The 17042-nt window shown below is 39.8% G+C and overlaps 1 protein-coding gene across 1 annotated transcript; it reads left to right on the top strand.

Annotated features, from left to right (window-relative positions):
• The first annotated feature begins 786 nt into the window (after nucleotides 1-786).
• Nucleotides 787-16734, top strand: NDUFV2 (NADH:ubiquinone oxidoreductase core subunit V2). The gene is made up of 8 exons (XM_042869089.1): nucleotides 787-927; nucleotides 1989-2054; nucleotides 9061-9123; nucleotides 9214-9330; nucleotides 10931-11099; nucleotides 12636-12745; nucleotides 15666-15742; nucleotides 16582-16734. The coding sequence occupies exons 1-8, from the start codon at nucleotides 790-792 to the stop codon at nucleotides 16673-16675; spliced, it is 834 nt and encodes a 277-aa protein (XP_042725023.1). The 5' UTR covers nucleotides 787-789; the 3' UTR covers nucleotides 16676-16734.
• The last annotated feature ends 308 nt before the right edge of the window (nucleotides 16735-17042 follow it).

Raw genomic sequence — 17042 nt, 5'->3', positions numbered from 1 at the left:
GTCTGAAGACCAAAATAACTCATCAGAGATCCTGAAATGTTCCCCTATTTTATTACAGATATGTCTGTAATAATGCCTAATGGGAGGTGGGAGGCAAATGGATGAGGTCAGGCTCTTCTTGGTAGTGCGTAGCAATAGGACAAGGAGTAAAACTAGAACACAGGAAATTCTGTACTAACATGTGGAAGAACCTCGTTACAGTAAGGGTGCTGGAGCATTGGAACAGGATGCCCAGAGAGGCTGTGGAATCTCCCTCTACAGAGCTCTGCAAGACTGCTCTGGACACCTGTCTGTGCCATCCATAGGTACGTGCTTTAGCAGGGAATTTGATCTGTTGAGGTCACAGAATCACAGAATGCCACAACGATCATCTAGTTTCAACCCCTGCTGTGTGCAGGGTCGCCAACCACCAGACCAGGCTGCCCAGAGCCACATCCAGCCTGGCCTTGAATGCCTCCAGGGATGGGGCATCCACAGCCTCCTTGGGCAACCTGTTCCAGTGCGTCACCACCGTCTGTGTGAAAAACTTCCTCCTAATATCTAACCTAAACCTCCCCTGTCTCAGTTTAATAACATTGCCCTTCCAACCCCTGTGGTTCTGTGAAGTATTAACGAGGGACGGATGTAGCACTGAATTCCCGTTTGTACCAGAGACAAATACGCACTGCCTAGGCACTGACCAGCCGCTTCCCCCAGCCGCCCCTTTCCCACTCAGCCCCGCACCACAGCCGAGACGCTCCAAGCCACGGCCGCAACAGACAGGCGCGCGCAGGCGGGTGGTGCTGGCGCATGCGCAGTGTCGCTCCCCTTGTGGCTGCGCGGAGGGCACCGCAGGCTTCAAGGAGAGGGCCGGGCCGGGCCGGGGCGCCTTTCTCTGCCGCCGCCATGTTCCTGTGTGCTGCTCTGCGGGCCGCGGCCGCGCGCTCGGTAAGGGGGCGGTTGCAGGTTGTGGGAGCGGCGGGATGGCCGGCCGGCCGCGCGGTGCGGGAGGCCGCGGGCAGGGTCTCGGCGCTGCCCTCGCAGGGGAGAGCGCTAAGGCCTGGCCTCGGAGATGGAGCGCTCAGTGCGAGGGCTGCGGTCCATTCCTCTCACTGTGCTCGCCTTGAGGCTTTTGCCCGAGTGTGCCTTGTCATGTGGCTCCCTGTGAGCACTCGGGCTGGTGCAGTGCACTCTATAAGGGATGCAGGAGTGATCTGCACTACAGTTATTTGTGGATTCAAGAGTGCCTTTTGGTCTCTGACAACAGCAGGAAGCGAATTGTTTTCCTGCCTGATGCTCGCAGGCGAGCCAGAACTGGAGAGCAAAAGGGAAATGGGTGCGTGTTGCGAAGTACCTGTAAGGCTGCACGGCACATCCACCCACCTGCAAGGAGGCATTGTGTGACGGGAAACCGCTGCTGTCACATGGCAGGTGGGACCGTGTAATGCTGGGATGCTTCATTTGCTTTTACAGCAGAACAGATCTGTTTCATCATTGCAGACATAGGCAGAGACTATAAAAAGTGAGACTGACTTGTATTATAGGTCTCTCTTCTTGTATTTAAGGTGCTTAGTTTTGTGTATTGTCTTTTGTCTGATGTCACTGTTAGTCAGCAGAGAGAGCTGTAGTAAGGTGTAAATGAGAAAAGCCTCAGTACTGCTGGTACCTTTGCCAGATGTTTGGCTCACCAGTGGTACAGAGTAACAAACTGAAAAATTCTTCATAAAGAGTTTGATGAGGATTTGTATTCAAACTGGTGGAACATTTACCAGTTTGAAGTTCAGTCCTTTAAATTCTCTTAATACACTGTGATAGCTTCGGGCAGTGTAGTAAATATGCTCTCTTGCAGTACAGTAGAAGTCATTGTATTCTTCTCTTGATTTGATTTAAATTGATTAGGGATGGCAAAATAATGAGTGGCTTACAACTAAAATAGAACTCAAACTGGTTCTGAAAAAGGATATGCAAGTTATAGGCTATCAATACCATCAACTTTGTTTTGTTTGTAGATGAGACAAATCCGATACTTACATAAAACACCAGCATGCAATTCAAGTGGAGGAGCCTTATTTGTGGTAAGTCATCTTCTACCTTGCTGGAAAGGGGATGTGTAACAAGAGGTTAGCATATGCTTTTCTTAATCCTCCTGGAAGTTTCTAATGGGTGCAACTTAGGGCAATCTGATTAGGTTGCAGTTGGGCTTGATGATCTTTAAGGTCTTTTCCAATCTGAGCAGTTCTGTGATTCTATAACTGTTATTAGAGTTGTGATATGTTGTCAAAAGGTTGTACTGTAGTTCTTGGCATAGTGTTTCCTATTTTATGTAGTGAAAACTTCTGTACAAGCAATGCTAGCAGTACTTGGATTACTTATTTGTATAATGTTTGATTTTTTTTGTTTAAATTTATCACAATATTTCCTCTTTTTTTCCAATTGAAATTAATTTAATTTGTAACTTGACACTAAACTTCCTGTGGACCCAGTTTCTTGGCTTCTGCAGTTTGCCACAGAATTACCCATAAGTCCATGTCCGGCCACCTTCACTAGCTGCTGAAAAGTGCAGTTGTTGTTAATGCTTTATGACATACAATAAGTTGAGTAGTGATTCATAATTGAGGCAATTAGACATTACTGTTACACATACAGTAACAGTAATCGCATAAATAAAAGTGTGTGTATACAAACGTGAAAAGCAGGTGTATTGTGTGTCTACCTCTGAAGAGAACCTGAAGCATCTCTGAGAGGAGTGTTCTCTCCCACTCTGCATTTGAAACTGCACCTAGAATTCAGTTCAACAGCTGTTCAAAAGTTCAAATTTACTGTTTTTCCTCTGTTTATTGGAAATCAGCACTGTACTGGAGAATCAACTGATTTGTTGGAAGCAGGTGTTCAGTGTTTTTAGCTGGATTGTTTTTTTGGTCTTTCTGCAGCTGTCTCCACAGCTTTCACTTTGGATGAAGTTAATGAGGTTACAGTACATGCTTTGTATGCTTTTCCAAACCCTGAACAGGCATTGGTAATGTATGGAGTGAGAGCTGTTACTCAAGAAGTACAGAAAACATGAGTGTAGGCTGACAAGTTAGGAAACCTTAAGAGTAGTCTGAGGTGGGTGAAGAAAGCAAAAGGTGTCTTTGGCACACTAATAAATGTTGGTGTTTGGAGTATGATGCTAGATGCTCTGTAATGTCTTCAGCTTTTTGCAAGATTTATCTTACTATGTTAACGATTTGCTGGAGGGGGGAGCACAGAAATAGCAAAAGAGAGGTAGAAAAGTTTTGTGCTTCAGTAAGCTTATGATTTGTAACTGTTTTATTTAATATTATCTTCCACTCTCCATCATATATGTATTTTTTTCTAGAAGAGCATAGAAAATTGTGGGGCGATGGACTTGTTTGTTTTTGTGATGGCCATAAAGCTATGGGAGGTAGATAGCTGCATGTCGTTCTGTGTGAATGTTACTGTTTGCCCTAAATACAACTAAAATCTTCAGAGCAATTTTTAGTGCAAAGTTCAGACGTAATTTAACACAAGAAATTTCAAGATTGTTTTTTTCCCAGATTTTGGGTAGGAGGGAACATGAATACCTTATTTTCTAGAATATCACAAGAAGACCATAGAATCACAGAATCGTTTGAGTTGGAAGGTACCTTTAAGATCATCTAGTCCAACTGTCCCCAGGGCAGGTGCAGGTCCCCAGGACAAACACAGGTAGATCAGGTTGCTTATAGCCTGGTCCTACCTAATCTTGAATGTCTTAAGGGATGGGGCATCACCCTCTGGGCAACCTGTTCCAGTGCCTCACCACTCTTATCTTAAAAAACTTCCTTGTATCCAATCTAAATCTCCCCTTTTCCTCTTGTGGTATCACAACAGGCCCTGCTAAAGAGCCTGTCCCCTTCTTTCTTACTCCTTTCTCCTTTAGTTACTGAAAGATACTGAAGATGTCTGCTGTGATTTCTGCATTGTCAAAAGTTGTTAAAATGTGATTGTGGAGGAACAGTGGGTGTACCTGGGAGAAATTCCAACCTCCTGTTGTGATGGTCTTCTTTGTATGTCAGTTTACATAGGAGCACCTGGTTTTGTTTTGCAAAGAATGCTGATTGTGAAACAGCCAAGGGGAGATTACTCAATCATTAAATCCAATCTGGTACCATCACAGGCAACTGTATCGCACTTCCAGAAAGAATATGTCAAATTTTAAATGAGATGGATTGTTTGCACTTAGCCTAAGGAAGGTAATCCAAATCTACCGTATTTCTGAGAGCAGGGGAAGGGCTACTTTCAAAAATGCTTTTATTTACAATAGTTACCTGTTTTCTTCACATACGCCATCTCAGTACTTGACTTAATTTATTGTCTTCATCCTCTGTAACAGCTAAACCTTAGCTCTTATATTTTGTTACTTTCTGGCCATCAGCACAAGGGCCCAGATTGCTCAACACATCAACTGCATTGGTGTGGACTTTGTCACAGGGCTATTCTGTACAGAAGGTTTGACTGCTGTGTTACTGCTTAGCTTGTGATGATGGTCAGTGAAATACTTAGATCTAAGAGCACTTGCACCATTCTTTATTTAGGGGATGTTTATATCTTGAGTTCTGCTACAATAGTGAGTATAGGGTATTCTCTCATTGGAAAAGAAGTGATGAATTTCTTTTTATTGCTGATTTAATACAAACTTATAACAATCTTAAACATCCTCTTGCCTGCAAATGATGCAGTTTTCTCATTTTGGTTCATAGGCACTTAAACCATGTTTACCACAGGGTTCACACATCAACAACACATCAATTGTCAGGTTTCTATTAGGTAATATATCAACTTCTTTGTAGTATACATGGAAAACTATATTATTCTAGTTACTTTATTATCAGGAGTAATCAACATTAATTCACCAAGGGCAAATCACACTTGATCAACCTCATAGCCTCCTATGATGTCATCACTAGCTCAGTAGTTGGCAGGAGAGCAGTGGGTGTTATGTACCTTGGCTTCAGCAAGTGTTTGACATCATCTCCCGCAACATCCATGTTATGAGACTTAGAAAATGTGGGATAGATGAGTGGGCAGCATGGTAGATTGAGAACTGGCTGACTTGCAGAGCTCAGAGGGTTGTTCTTAGTGGTGCAGAGTCTGCTTGGAAGCCTGTAACTAGTGGTGTTCCCCAGGGGTTGGTGCTGGGTCTGGTCTTGCTCAACATCTTCATCAGTGACCAGGATGAAGGGATAGAGTTCACCCTCAGCAAGTGTGCTGATGATACAAAGCTGGGAGGATTTGCTGACACACCTGAAGGCTGTGCTGCCATTCAACAAGATTTGGACAGACTGTGGAGCTGGGCAGGGAGGAACCTGATGAGGTTCAACAAGAACAAGTGTAGAGTCCTACACCTGAGGAGGAATAACCGTACGTATCAGTACCGGTTAGGAGACAATCTGCTAGAAAGGAGCTCTACAGAGAAGGACTTGGTGGTCCAGGGTAGAGTTTTGGCCTTGGTTTTCAGGAAATAGCTTTAGCTGATACTTGCATAATAGTTTGTACTTACCTGTGTACAGGAGGAAGACTTAACGTATTTTCTTTTTTTGAGCATTTCTCTTATGAGGAAGGCTTAGAGAGCTGGAACTGTTGAGGACATCTGAGTGTATGTAAATGCCTGACAGGAGAATGTAAGAAAGACAAAGCCATGCTCTTTTCGGTGGCACACAGGAGGTTCCCTCTGAACACCAGGAGCACACAGTGCTGTGTGGGTGAAGGAGCACTGGCACAGGTGGTTCAGAGGCTCTGATGTCTCCTCCCTGGAGATCTTCAGAAGCTGTCTTGATGTGGGCCTGCTCTGGCTGGCCCTGCTGGAGCCACGGCTGGGCTCCGCCAGCCTCAGTTCTTCTGGATTCAATGTCATGTGTTAAGTCTGAGTTTGTTCTTCACAGTCTGTATCCTAACAAAGGCAGGAAAGCACCCTTACAATTTTGGAGCTAATCAGCTACTGGAAGTCCCAGATAAATCGTGTCACATGGATAAACGGAAGATGAGGTGTGATTGACAAATTTGTAGCAGCTCAGAAGGTCTAGAACTATAAGCTCTAGCAGACTGTTCACAGTAGTGAATTAGGCAAAGCCCATTTTGGAGACTAGCGTGCAAAAAGCTGTGACATTTTGTTTAGTGTTCACCTGCACAGAATCGGCAGTTGTGGCAGCCTGTAGATTCAGATATCAAGCCTTTATTATACTTATTCATATGTGGGGGGCATTTAAGGGATATCAGTTTAGAAAAGGTGCACATGAAGTAAGTGTTCGAGACAATAAGAGAAGTGTTTAATTAATCAAATACACTTATCTGCTAAAGAAATTGAGTTGAAGTGCAAGTCCAGTAACTGTGGAAGGCAAAACAGCAGCTTGAGATAAAATGGGCATGCACATTCAAGAGGAAAAGTTAAGTTATGGAAGAACTTCTCATGAATCATGGATTATCTGTGCAGCTAAGACCTAGAGCAGATCTGTAAGGGAAAGAAATTATGAGTTGGAGGAAAAAAAATAGACTGGAAGTACTTTGCATCAGTCTCTTTTTTTAAGAATTTTTATTGAAGCCGGTAGAATCACAGAATGGCGAGAGTTGGAAGGGACCTCAAGGATCATGAATCTCCAACCCCCTGCCACATGCAGGGCCACCAACCTCCCCATTTCATACTAGACCAGGCTGCCCAGGGCCCCATCCAACCTGGCCTTGAACACCTCCAGGGATGGGGCATCCACAACCTCTCTGGGCAGCCTGTTCCACCACCTCATCACTCTCTCTGTAAAGAATTTCCCCCTGATATCCAACCCAAATCTTCCCTCCCTCAACTTAAAACCATTTCTCCTTGTCCTGCAGTTATCAACCCTTTCAGAGAGTTGATTCCCCTCCTGTTTGTAGGCTCCCTTTAGGTACTGAAAGGCTGCAGTGAGGTCACCCTGCAGCCTTCCTTTCTCCAGGCTGAACAAGTCCAGCTCCCTCAGCCTGTCTTTGTAGGAAAGGTGCTCCTGATCATCTTCGTTGCTCTTCTCTGGACCCTCTCCAACAGCTCTGTCTTTCTTGTACTGGGAGCTCCAGACCTGGACGCAGTACTCCAGATGGGGCCTCACAAGAGCAGAGTAGAGGGGGACAATCACCTCCCTGTCCCTGCTGGCCACCCCTCTTGTGATGGAGCCCAGGATACCATTTGCTTTTCGAGCAGCAAGAGCACACTGCTGCCTCATGTTAAGCTTTTCATCCATTAGGAACCCCAGGTCTTTCTCTGCAGGGCTGCTCTCAAGGATGGCTTCTTCCAGTCTGTATGGATGCCTGGGATAAAAACCCTCTTCAGCAATACATAAGATGAGTCAAATCCTTTATCTTGAACATTCAGTCTAAAATAGAGGCAACATCTTCCTAAAAGTTGTTTTATGTTATCTTCTAGACAACACAAACAGCACATTCATACTTTGTAACAGCTTACACTGTTCAAAGCAAGTCAGTTATTTCTGGTAATTAAGTTATTAAGGCAAGTCATTCTAGGTAGAGAAGTACGTACTGACAGCGTTTTTGTAAGGCTCCCAGCTGCAGAAGGGATACCCATTCTCTAACTTGACAGTGGCAGTAGTACTGTTTGCTTGAGCATATGGACAGGATAAGCCAGGGGAATTAATCACTGGAACATCAGAGAGAAATGGAAGTTGAGTTTGGGGTTTTTCTATGTTAAAATTTCTAAATCCAGGAATAGCTATGAACCATACAAATTCTGACTGCTGATAGATCTTATCGTACTGCCAGTTTCTTGCAATGTTAAATCGTTCATGAAATCCTTCAGTTCTTAAAAAGGAAAAGAAAAAGTAATGTGGGAATTATAAAATTTGGGTTGTATGAGAATTAAAGTGAATGTCAAAGTAGGTTTCTTTTTTCCTCCTAAATACATTTCCTTAAAGGCTTGAATTGTTAGTTGATTATGTATTTATTTTAGTTATAAACCTTGAGTACAGCTTGTTTTTGTGTACACTTTCCATTTAATTTGAAATGTTCCCAGTTTGAAAACAGCGTAAAGCTTGGAATTAATCTCAGCTATGGGTATGTCAAAGATACTATAATGAGCAACTTTGTGTTCTGCATAGGCTTCTCTAGGGAGTAAGGATCAGAACTAAAACTGTGCTGTAGTAAAATGTCACTTTTTTCAAGACTTCCAAACTTGTATTTTCTAAACACACGAATTAGAACTGATTTCCATTTGATGCTTTTTAAGAAGACCACCTTACAAGTAATATGATAAACTGCCATATTTTGGAACTATGAATTGAAGGTTCTGCTTGTTCCATTCTGATTCAGAATTCCTTTTTCACACAGAGGGTGATGATGCACTGGAACAGGTTGCCCTAGGAGGCTGTGGATGCCCCATCCCTGGAGGCATTCAAGGCCAGGCTGGATGTGGCTCTGGGCAGTCTGGTCTGGTGGTTGGCAACCCTGCACACAGCAGGGGGTTGAATCTGGATGATGGTTGTGGTCCTTTTCAGCCCAGGACATTCTGTGATTCCATGAAATCTATCTAAGAAGTTGAAATCCGTTTAAAAAAAAAATTGAAAATGTGAAGGTAGCTTACTAGTACATTCAGCCATTCTATTTATGTAGCAAGATACTTGGTAGTTTTTTTTAAGTTTTTAGCATTTTGTGTCTTATGAGAAAAGGAAAATAGGCTATTATTGTTTATTAAGGTACTAACTAAAGGACTCCTAAATCTGCTTGTGATGAGTTTGAACGCAATTGCCAAAATACATCAACTGTTCCAAATGTCTGTTTTGAAAGTGACACCACTTTGCAGAAGAAATAATTACTTGAATAGGAAATAACAGGAATAAGTTAATATTTTCTTATTTAAGAGTGATGAAGTAATTATGAATGTTTCTGATGACTTTCTTACAGATGGTTAGTCATTTATGATTAAGTACTATTAAATTTTTATCTGGAATGTATCAAATGAGTTTTATTGATGTAACTCCACTGTAACTGTCTAATGAAATAATTTGCAATGGTAAATCTGTCCTGAATAATTTCCTGACAACACTATTTCTTCTTCTTCTGAAGCACAGAGATAGTCCTGAGAATAATCCAGATACTCCCTTTGAGTTCACACCTGAAAACAAGAAGGTAGGCAGACAAAAAAAACAAAAACATACATATGCAAACTTTGTGTTTAGCTTATCACTGATTGTTTTTTGCTTTTTAATCTTTCTAAAGAGAATAGAAGCAATCGTAAGCAGTTACCCAGGGGGACACAAATCTGCAGCTGTCATGGCAGTGCTAGATCTGGCTCAGAGGCAGCATGGATGGTTGCCCATATCGGCTATGAACAAGGTATTTAGTGCTGAATTATCTTTCAAGCATAAAATCTGACTTGTAATAGTAGAATACAACTGTTTGGTTTTTTCTAATTGAAGTGTTTTAATGCAGGAATTTACACTTGGCACAGAATTGCGAGAATTCCCTCTGAGACTGCAGTAAAAAAAAAAAGGGAAAATAATGCATGAAACTCTTGTGTCTGTTTATGTGATGCTACCTCACTGCTAGGAACTGAAGAGAACAAAAATTATGTGGGCCTAAATTAGACAGGCTCTTCCCAGAATTATCCTGAATGTAGCATCAGAAACTTGAAAGACATTCATGCTGAATTTGGAGGAAAGAGAAGGGTGATGATGACAATGCTTTTTCATGTCCCCTTTACATCAGTGGTGCTATGCACGGCCAGGATTGTACTTCACCTCTAGGCCTGTAGAAAGATCCACGAAGCATGCAGTGATGTAGTGTTTGGAATGTGTATTTCATAATGCTTCATAGCAAATATCAGTAAGACTAGTTTCTTATCAAATTATCTATTAATATTGTTTAAAAAAAAAAAGCAAGCAGCTGCAGTGTTCCACAGTGACAGTAAATAGCAATAAATAATTCAGTTTTTCTGTTCATACAAATTACTCTCACTTTGTGTTACAGGCTGGCATATCAGTTTTCAAATGAAATGTTTGAAGTTCAGTCAAGATAAGCTAAAAGAGGGTTGTGATCATTATAGAAGTTACTGAGTATGAGTGAAGTACTCATATAAAAGGGCAAATTGTCTGCTACTGTTCCTACTACATAGGATAAAGCCACAAATCTCCATCACTACTGAATGGGATAAGTCTTGTTTGTTAATTTTGTGAGTGGTATTATGTTGGAATGACCTTTGAAGCAAGGCTTTAAAACAATCACATGTTTTCTGTGGCTTGGTACTGGAATATAAAACAGCTACACTTTAGGAAATACAGTCAGTTCTCAACCTGAACAGTCTGCCAGAGTTCCAGGTTAATGAGATAAAGGATACTTGCACCAGAACTGGCTCACGAGTAGTGCATCACTGTGGATTTGCTAGCTGTGATTCAGTGGTGTTTTTAGGGCCAGGCCTGCTGTTGTCACAGTACCCCAGGTACCCCAGGCAGCCTGCTGTCTCTAAATTAGGTGAGTATAGTACTGCCTCTACGTGTTTCCTTTGATAAAAAGCTGAAGTGGGTTAGTGTGGGCAGATTCATATGAGTTCATTCATTCATACAGCAAGAGTGCAAGTACGCTACAAGCTGGAGCTGACAATGAAAGCTGGAATCCAGCTGATCCTTGAAACTAGCCTGTTTATGATGCTGGATGAGGACTGACCTGAGTTTCTTACTGTGCTAATCCTTGGCTTAATGGAGCTTGTGCTCAGACAAAGTTGACTCCAATCAGAGTAACTCCGGTGTTTTCTCTTAGCGCTTAAGAAAAGTGCACAAAGTTGTGCTTGGACACACATCCCCATTTTTCTATTTACTTGGAGTACCAAAGCCCCTGTTACTGCACATACAGAATAGGTGACCTGACTGAAATGATTTCATAAATGCCTTATTGATGCCCTCTGAGAATTCAAATAGTGTCTGTTTTCCCCTTATTATAGGTTGCAGAAATTTTAGAAATGCCTCCCATGAGAGTGTATGAAGTAGCAACCTTCTATACAATGTATAATCGTAAACCTGTTGGGAAATACCATATCCAGGTCTGCACTACCACGCCTTGTATGCTGCGAGACTCTGACAGCATTTTAGAAGCCATAAAGAAGAAACTTGGTATGATACACATTTGTAATATCCTTCTTTATATACGCATATGTATTTTTTACACTGGTTTAATGATGCGTTGCTACCTAACTGAAGCAAAAGTCTTCATATGGTGGGGGCAGTGCAAAAATATTTAGTATTTGGAGTGAAATTATCATCAAATAAGCACTTGAACACATTCAAAAATGAAGAAGAAATGCCAAATCCAAATACTTCAGTACAGTAGGACAAATAAGGCCATTGTCAAGAGTGTCAATTTAGTGGTCTTCAAGTGGTTTTAAAGCAGTTTGCTAGGAAATGAATTATTCTAATATGACTCTTGGACTGAGAATTAAGTCCTATCCGATATACAGAAGAAGACTCTAAAAGCTGTATCGCTTTATATGCAAAATGAGATTTTTAAGGCACATGCTATATGAAACTTATTTATGAGTCTTTTTTTTCAACCTACTTGAATAGAATTTATAAATAAATAGTGAATTTATAAATAAATAGTGAATAGAATTTATAAATTTCTCATGGGAGAAGTGAGTTGAGAGTTCTGCATCATATAAGGTGTAAGGAGAACTCTCGGGTTTGTGTTTTTTCTCTCACTGAATGATTATGAGGGAAAGAGAGGGTAAGGTCAACAACTAACAGCTTTTCCCATTCTATACATTTAGAAGCTGTGCTGATGTTTCATTAGAACCACAGTGCTAAGAGCTGCAGAGCAGTTGCTTGTAATATTCCTCCTCCTATGTTGTTGTCTGGAAAAGGCATCTTCAGATTAAATTTGTCCTGGTTTGTTGTTGCATAAATTGTTTAATTTTAATTAAAACTTGGTTTGAAAAATCAAAGGAAGGGCAACTTCTTGTAATTAAGGTCGTTTGTGTAGTTCTTACTGATTTGCAATCAAACATTTACTAGTTTTTGCTCCTTTCTATTAACTGTGGAGGAAATTTGCAGCTTGGTGTTCCACAGACTATTCTGGCAAGCTCAGACTCAGATGTTATTTTTGGTAACCTGCCCTCTGGCAAGTTCTGTATCTTTAGTGGTGATATCACTAGGACAGAAACACGTCATGGAAGCTAAGCATGTGTACAGAGTTGTTCAGGAAAGAAGCTTCTGTGTAATAACTTGGAAGTTGTTTATGAATTTGTACCAAGTCTTACTGCTTACATCTTGGTTAACTTGGAGATCCAGTAATGAATATGAATGTGTTTAATATCAACAACACATGAAAGCTCTGTCTTCCTTATTTTTCCATTCTGCATATCAGTTCTTCCTGAGTAGAGCTGTTTTGTTTTTCAGAACTGTCATTTTAAGATTATTTTTCAATAAAACAAACCTGTAAGTCTGCTCTCAAAAATGTGTCCAAAGACTGACTTCACAGTTTATTAGAACCTTTAACAGAAAACTTTTGGACTTGTCTAAGAGGATTTAACTGTATCAGTGCTTTGGTAGCTGAAGTACAAACAATGAGAAAATTATGATGGGATCAATAATGAATATTCTAATGTTGTTCCATACCCATTGCTGAACCTAATATTTTTTTTTTTTTTTTAGGTATTAAAGTTGGGGAAACAACACCTGATAAACTCTTCACACTGATAGAAGTGGAATGCTTAGGTGCTTGTGTAAATGCACCAATGGTACAAATAAATGACAACTATTACGTAAGTACTATACATAGTATGTATAAGTGTATATGTAAGTGTGTGTATATATATAAAGAAGCTAAAATTCTTTGGTAGGCTGTTTCCATTCTTTCAGATTCTGGTTTTCTTATTTTGAATTCCTATTGGCAGGGACAGCTTTTAACTCAGTATCTTTTACTTTCTTGGCTTCTTCCTAGAACGCTTCATCTGTATGATAATGTACTGGTGCCTCCTGCTTTCTATACAAACACACTGTGTTAATGCTTCTGTTTTTGTAATGAGATGATGAGATCATGGATATTCTTGTGGAAGTAGTGTTTTGGCATACTTAGACAGTAGAATGAACTTTCTCACAGGTGGCTTTCAGACTGAGAATGTTGTTTTTTCCTTTTGGTTTTTTTTTAAGCAGCTGTATATCACAGCCTTGCACTGTAGTTTCCAAATTTTAATTTATATCGTTCACTCAACAAGTCACTAAAATACATCATCTGCTGGAAAGTCAGCTTGTTTTTGCACTTCCACACAGTGAAACCAGCTCTCCTAAAATGTATAGATTCAACAGGATTCTGTATATGTTTTGCCGTAGGTTTTCTGCGTTGTTGTTTTGGTCATTTGAAATAATGCAGACAGTTTATACTCTCGATGCACCAACAGCCTGCTTTTGTCATTCAGCAGTGTTATAATGGAATGGAAGAAAAAGATTTCTGCTGCATAGGGTTGTATAGACACTGTGAAGAAAGTCCAGAAAGTATTGCATTTGGTGGCATAAAGCAAAATGTTATTTTCTGTTGTGCTTTTTTCCTGCTGCAAAGAAAAACTTTGTGTCAGTCATGTTTTTAAAGGCTTTGCAAGAATGTAAAGTTAACAAAAGTCCAAACTACTGCTAAGCAGGATGCTCAGAGCTAAGATTATGGAACGTTAACATTAATAAATGATTACTAAAGCTCTAAAATGTATGCTGTCAAGCACTACAATTTCTACTGACAGTCACTTGGGCAGCCAGTTGGTTTTTACTGTACAGAAGTATGAAGCTTATTGTTAGTTCATAGCACGGATTGAACATGTTACCAGTATGGATGACCATACAGAATGGCAGTGCGTGTCTAACTCACTGCATCACACCTAAACACTGATTTTGGTATTTCATTTTTTTTAAGCGTGAGATTGTTATATTGTGTGTGCCCTTTCTCCCATTTAACAACTATTTGGTTCTGCTGAATGCTAATATGAATGCTGAATGGAAGTTGCATTGTTTCTCTTCTTCAGAGCCTCTCTTCAGGTGTACCACTTTAAAATTTTGATCCTCTTCAGAATATCTATACAAAGAATTGTAAGAGGCAAAATTTCTTACTTCATAGCTTAAGAATAGAAATCACTGAAGTTCTACAATATTATCTAGAGGGTTAGTTCCCAATACTTGTTAGCTGAAAGTGATGACTTCTGCTGAAGAGTTAAAAAAAAATCTTAGAAGATGTGTGGTGTTGCATTTCTGAAGTATCTGCTACACAATACTACTTAATTACCAAGTGATGGAAAGCAAATTCAGATTTTTCTTTTATCAAGCCTTCCTTTATTTGCATTTGTAAAGTAATGGCCATACTTATTCTGGGCATCTGTTCAAAGCCAGTTGCGCCACGGTAAGCTTATGTTGGATATCAGGAGAAACTTCATTACAGAAAGGGTTGTTAAGCACTGGAATAGGCTCCCCAGGGAAGGTGGTTGAGCCACCATCCCTGGATGTGTTTAGAAACCATTTGGATGTGGTGCTTAGAGACATGATTTAGCAGAGGGTTGTTAGAGTTAGGGTAGAATAGTTAGGTTATGGTTGGACTTGATGATCTTCAAGGTCTTCTCCAACCTAAGCAATTCTATGATTCTATGATTTGGAAGTCTTTTCTTATCAGCCTCTTCTTCAAAGCCTTCTGTAATAGTTTTGGATGACATATCACTGATGCTGTTCACACTGATGGTTATTCCTTCTCTTCTACAACATCTACAATTTCCAGTGTATATGAAGGCTATGTGTTTGCAGAGAACAAAAGCCATGTTTTCTAATAGCTCCATCGTTTCTGAGCAGAGATAAACACTGGGAGTGCTGTTACAACATGGCAACAGTCTTTTCATAGGCCATCAATGAATCTGTGGTTAGGTCAGTGTGTTCTTTCCAGTATGTTAAACTACTTTTTTCCTACTTTGACATAGTAGGAAAAAGGGAACATGATAATAAGAGTAAAATGAAATGCACGTATTTTTCATTTTGGATACTGTCTTGACTTACACAATGATGTGTGAAGTTAAATTTATTGATTTTATTATTTATTTATTTTTAATAGTTGCCTACCTCTAAATCTGGAATTTTTTATTAGATATGTAGTAAGTTTAGAATGGTCGGTTGGAAAGTATGGTCCTGGCTGAATGCTATTTTTGAACTTTAGACTTCTGAATTATGGCCCACTTGGATGCCAAAGGAATTTATGCATTCAATAAGTAGAGCATTTAAATAAGGGTTATTTAATTTCTTTAGAACTGTTCTGTTGTACTGCACGCAGTATTTTTTTTTTTTGTCATAACCAATGCCAGTTTGCAGTATGTGCAACAACACTGCATATAATGGGTAGCCAAAGATCCAGCTCACTAATATACTAAGGAAGCCAAAACCTCAAGCCCATGTTAGAGATGACCACTGTGAACAGTTCGTTTTAATATAATTTCTGCAACTATACATAATAACAATATTGAAGTTTGTATTTTATGTTCTAATTAAGGTTTTAGCCCTTCTGATTCTTCAAACCCGTTACATGTGTGTTAATGGACAGGATCAAAGTTACCTATGATAGGATCTCAACTATGAGAACCACTAATCTGATTAATTGTAAATGCTGCAATTAATACAATTAACAAATTTGCTGACTTTTTATCGTCTTTTTTTCTTTAACAGGAAGATTTAACACCCAAAGATATTGAAGATATAATTGATGAGCTAAAGGCTGGTAAAGTTCCCAAACCCGGCCCAAGGTACGCCATATTTGTATAACAGCGGCCAACTACTTGAAGGCTTCTCCTCTTGAGAATGAAAACTAAATTCCTGTTAAAGCTATTTGCCTTTGCAGATCTTTTTGACTTAGAATATGTAGAAAGAGCAGTGGATGGACTAATGTCATGTTCCTGATGACAGACTACAGGATAATCAAATGGGAACGCATCAGTTTTGACTTATTACCTAATAGGTGAATGGCATTGCCCATTGTTTTCTGTTTGTTTGGTTGTTTTTTTGCCTAGATGATGGAAGTCAACAAATACCAGAAAGACCTGACATCTGTGAAAGGCTTATTATGGAGCTTTACATACTTATTATTTCCTATTGTTCTGCGTTAGTCCAAATACACAGATGTATGAATGGCAGAATTAATTGGCACTTTTGACTTAGGTGTCTTTTTTATTCCTACTGCTATAATTTTATTTTTTTTAGAGTACGAGGATAATCTTGAAGTTACATTTTCTAAATACAGGGATGCATCTTTAACAAAAACATGACTGATACAATTGGATTTTGCTTTTGGGATTACTGGAACCAACATTGCTTTTCTGCATATCTATAAATAAATAAAAAATCCTATCTTGCATTTCATTTGCAAAGCTATTTGACACTACTTGAATTTGGAAGCCTTTTGTTTTAAGGGTAGCATCCCACATTTCTGAAGCATGAATGAGAACAAATGAAAAAAGTGGCTTCAGCCTGAAGCCATTTTGTAACTATATTCTATCCAGTGATTAAACTGTATCCAAATACCAGTAGTGAATGAATACAATATCATACAATACCAGTAGTGAATGAAACTGCTGTTGTTTTTCAGGAGCGGACGTTTTTCTTGTGAGCCAGCTGGTGGCCTAACATCTCTGACTGAACCACCCAAAGGACCAGGTTTTGGAGTTCGAGCTGACCTCTGAGGAGTTTTGTAATATATGTTAAACTGTCTGGAAATAAAGTAATTGTAATCACAGTAAAATGACGTACGGTTAATATTTGGGGGGGAAGAGGGAGGAAGCAAAAGGAATTGGTTAGCATGATCTGAACTGCTGCGATGCTTAATCATCATTCAGATTATCAAAAAGTGCTTCTGTAGACTGCAAAGTGACTTGCTGAATGAGTCCATTTGTGATCAGTGATGCATCAGTCATCTTTTCATTTACCACTAAAAATTCTTATAACTACTTTTGAGTTACTTTGGAAAAAATAATAAAGCTGGCCAAATTCCAAATTTGGCAAGCTATTTTTAAGAACCAATATAAAAGTGTGAAATTGAAGTATATCTCC

The sequence above is a fragment of the Lagopus leucura genome, unplaced genomic scaffold (genome assembly GCF_019238085.1).
Source record: "Lagopus leucura isolate 7727_CA_CO unplaced genomic scaffold, USGS_WTPT01 Super-Scaffold_100002, whole genome shotgun sequence".
NCBI classification, from domain to species: domain Eukaryota; kingdom Metazoa; phylum Chordata; class Aves; order Galliformes; family Phasianidae; genus Lagopus; species Lagopus leucura.
Note: the sequence above shows the minus strand (reverse complement) of the source record. Positions and strands in the feature narration are given on the sequence as shown.

Excerpts from the sequence above, each read along its gene's own strand:
- NDUFV2 (XM_042869089.1), top strand. The coding sequence starts at position 790 with ATGCGCAGTGTCGCTCCCCTTGTGGCTGCGCGGAGGGCACCGCAGGCT. Across the intron at positions 2,055-9,060 it reads GTGGAGGAGCCTTATTTGTG|CACAGAGATAGTCCTGAGAA; the intron begins GTAAGTCATCTT and ends CTTCTTCTGAAG. Across the intron at positions 9,331-10,930 it reads CCATATCGGCTATGAACAAG|GTTGCAGAAATTTTAGAAAT; the intron begins GTATTTAGTGCT and ends CCCTTATTATAG.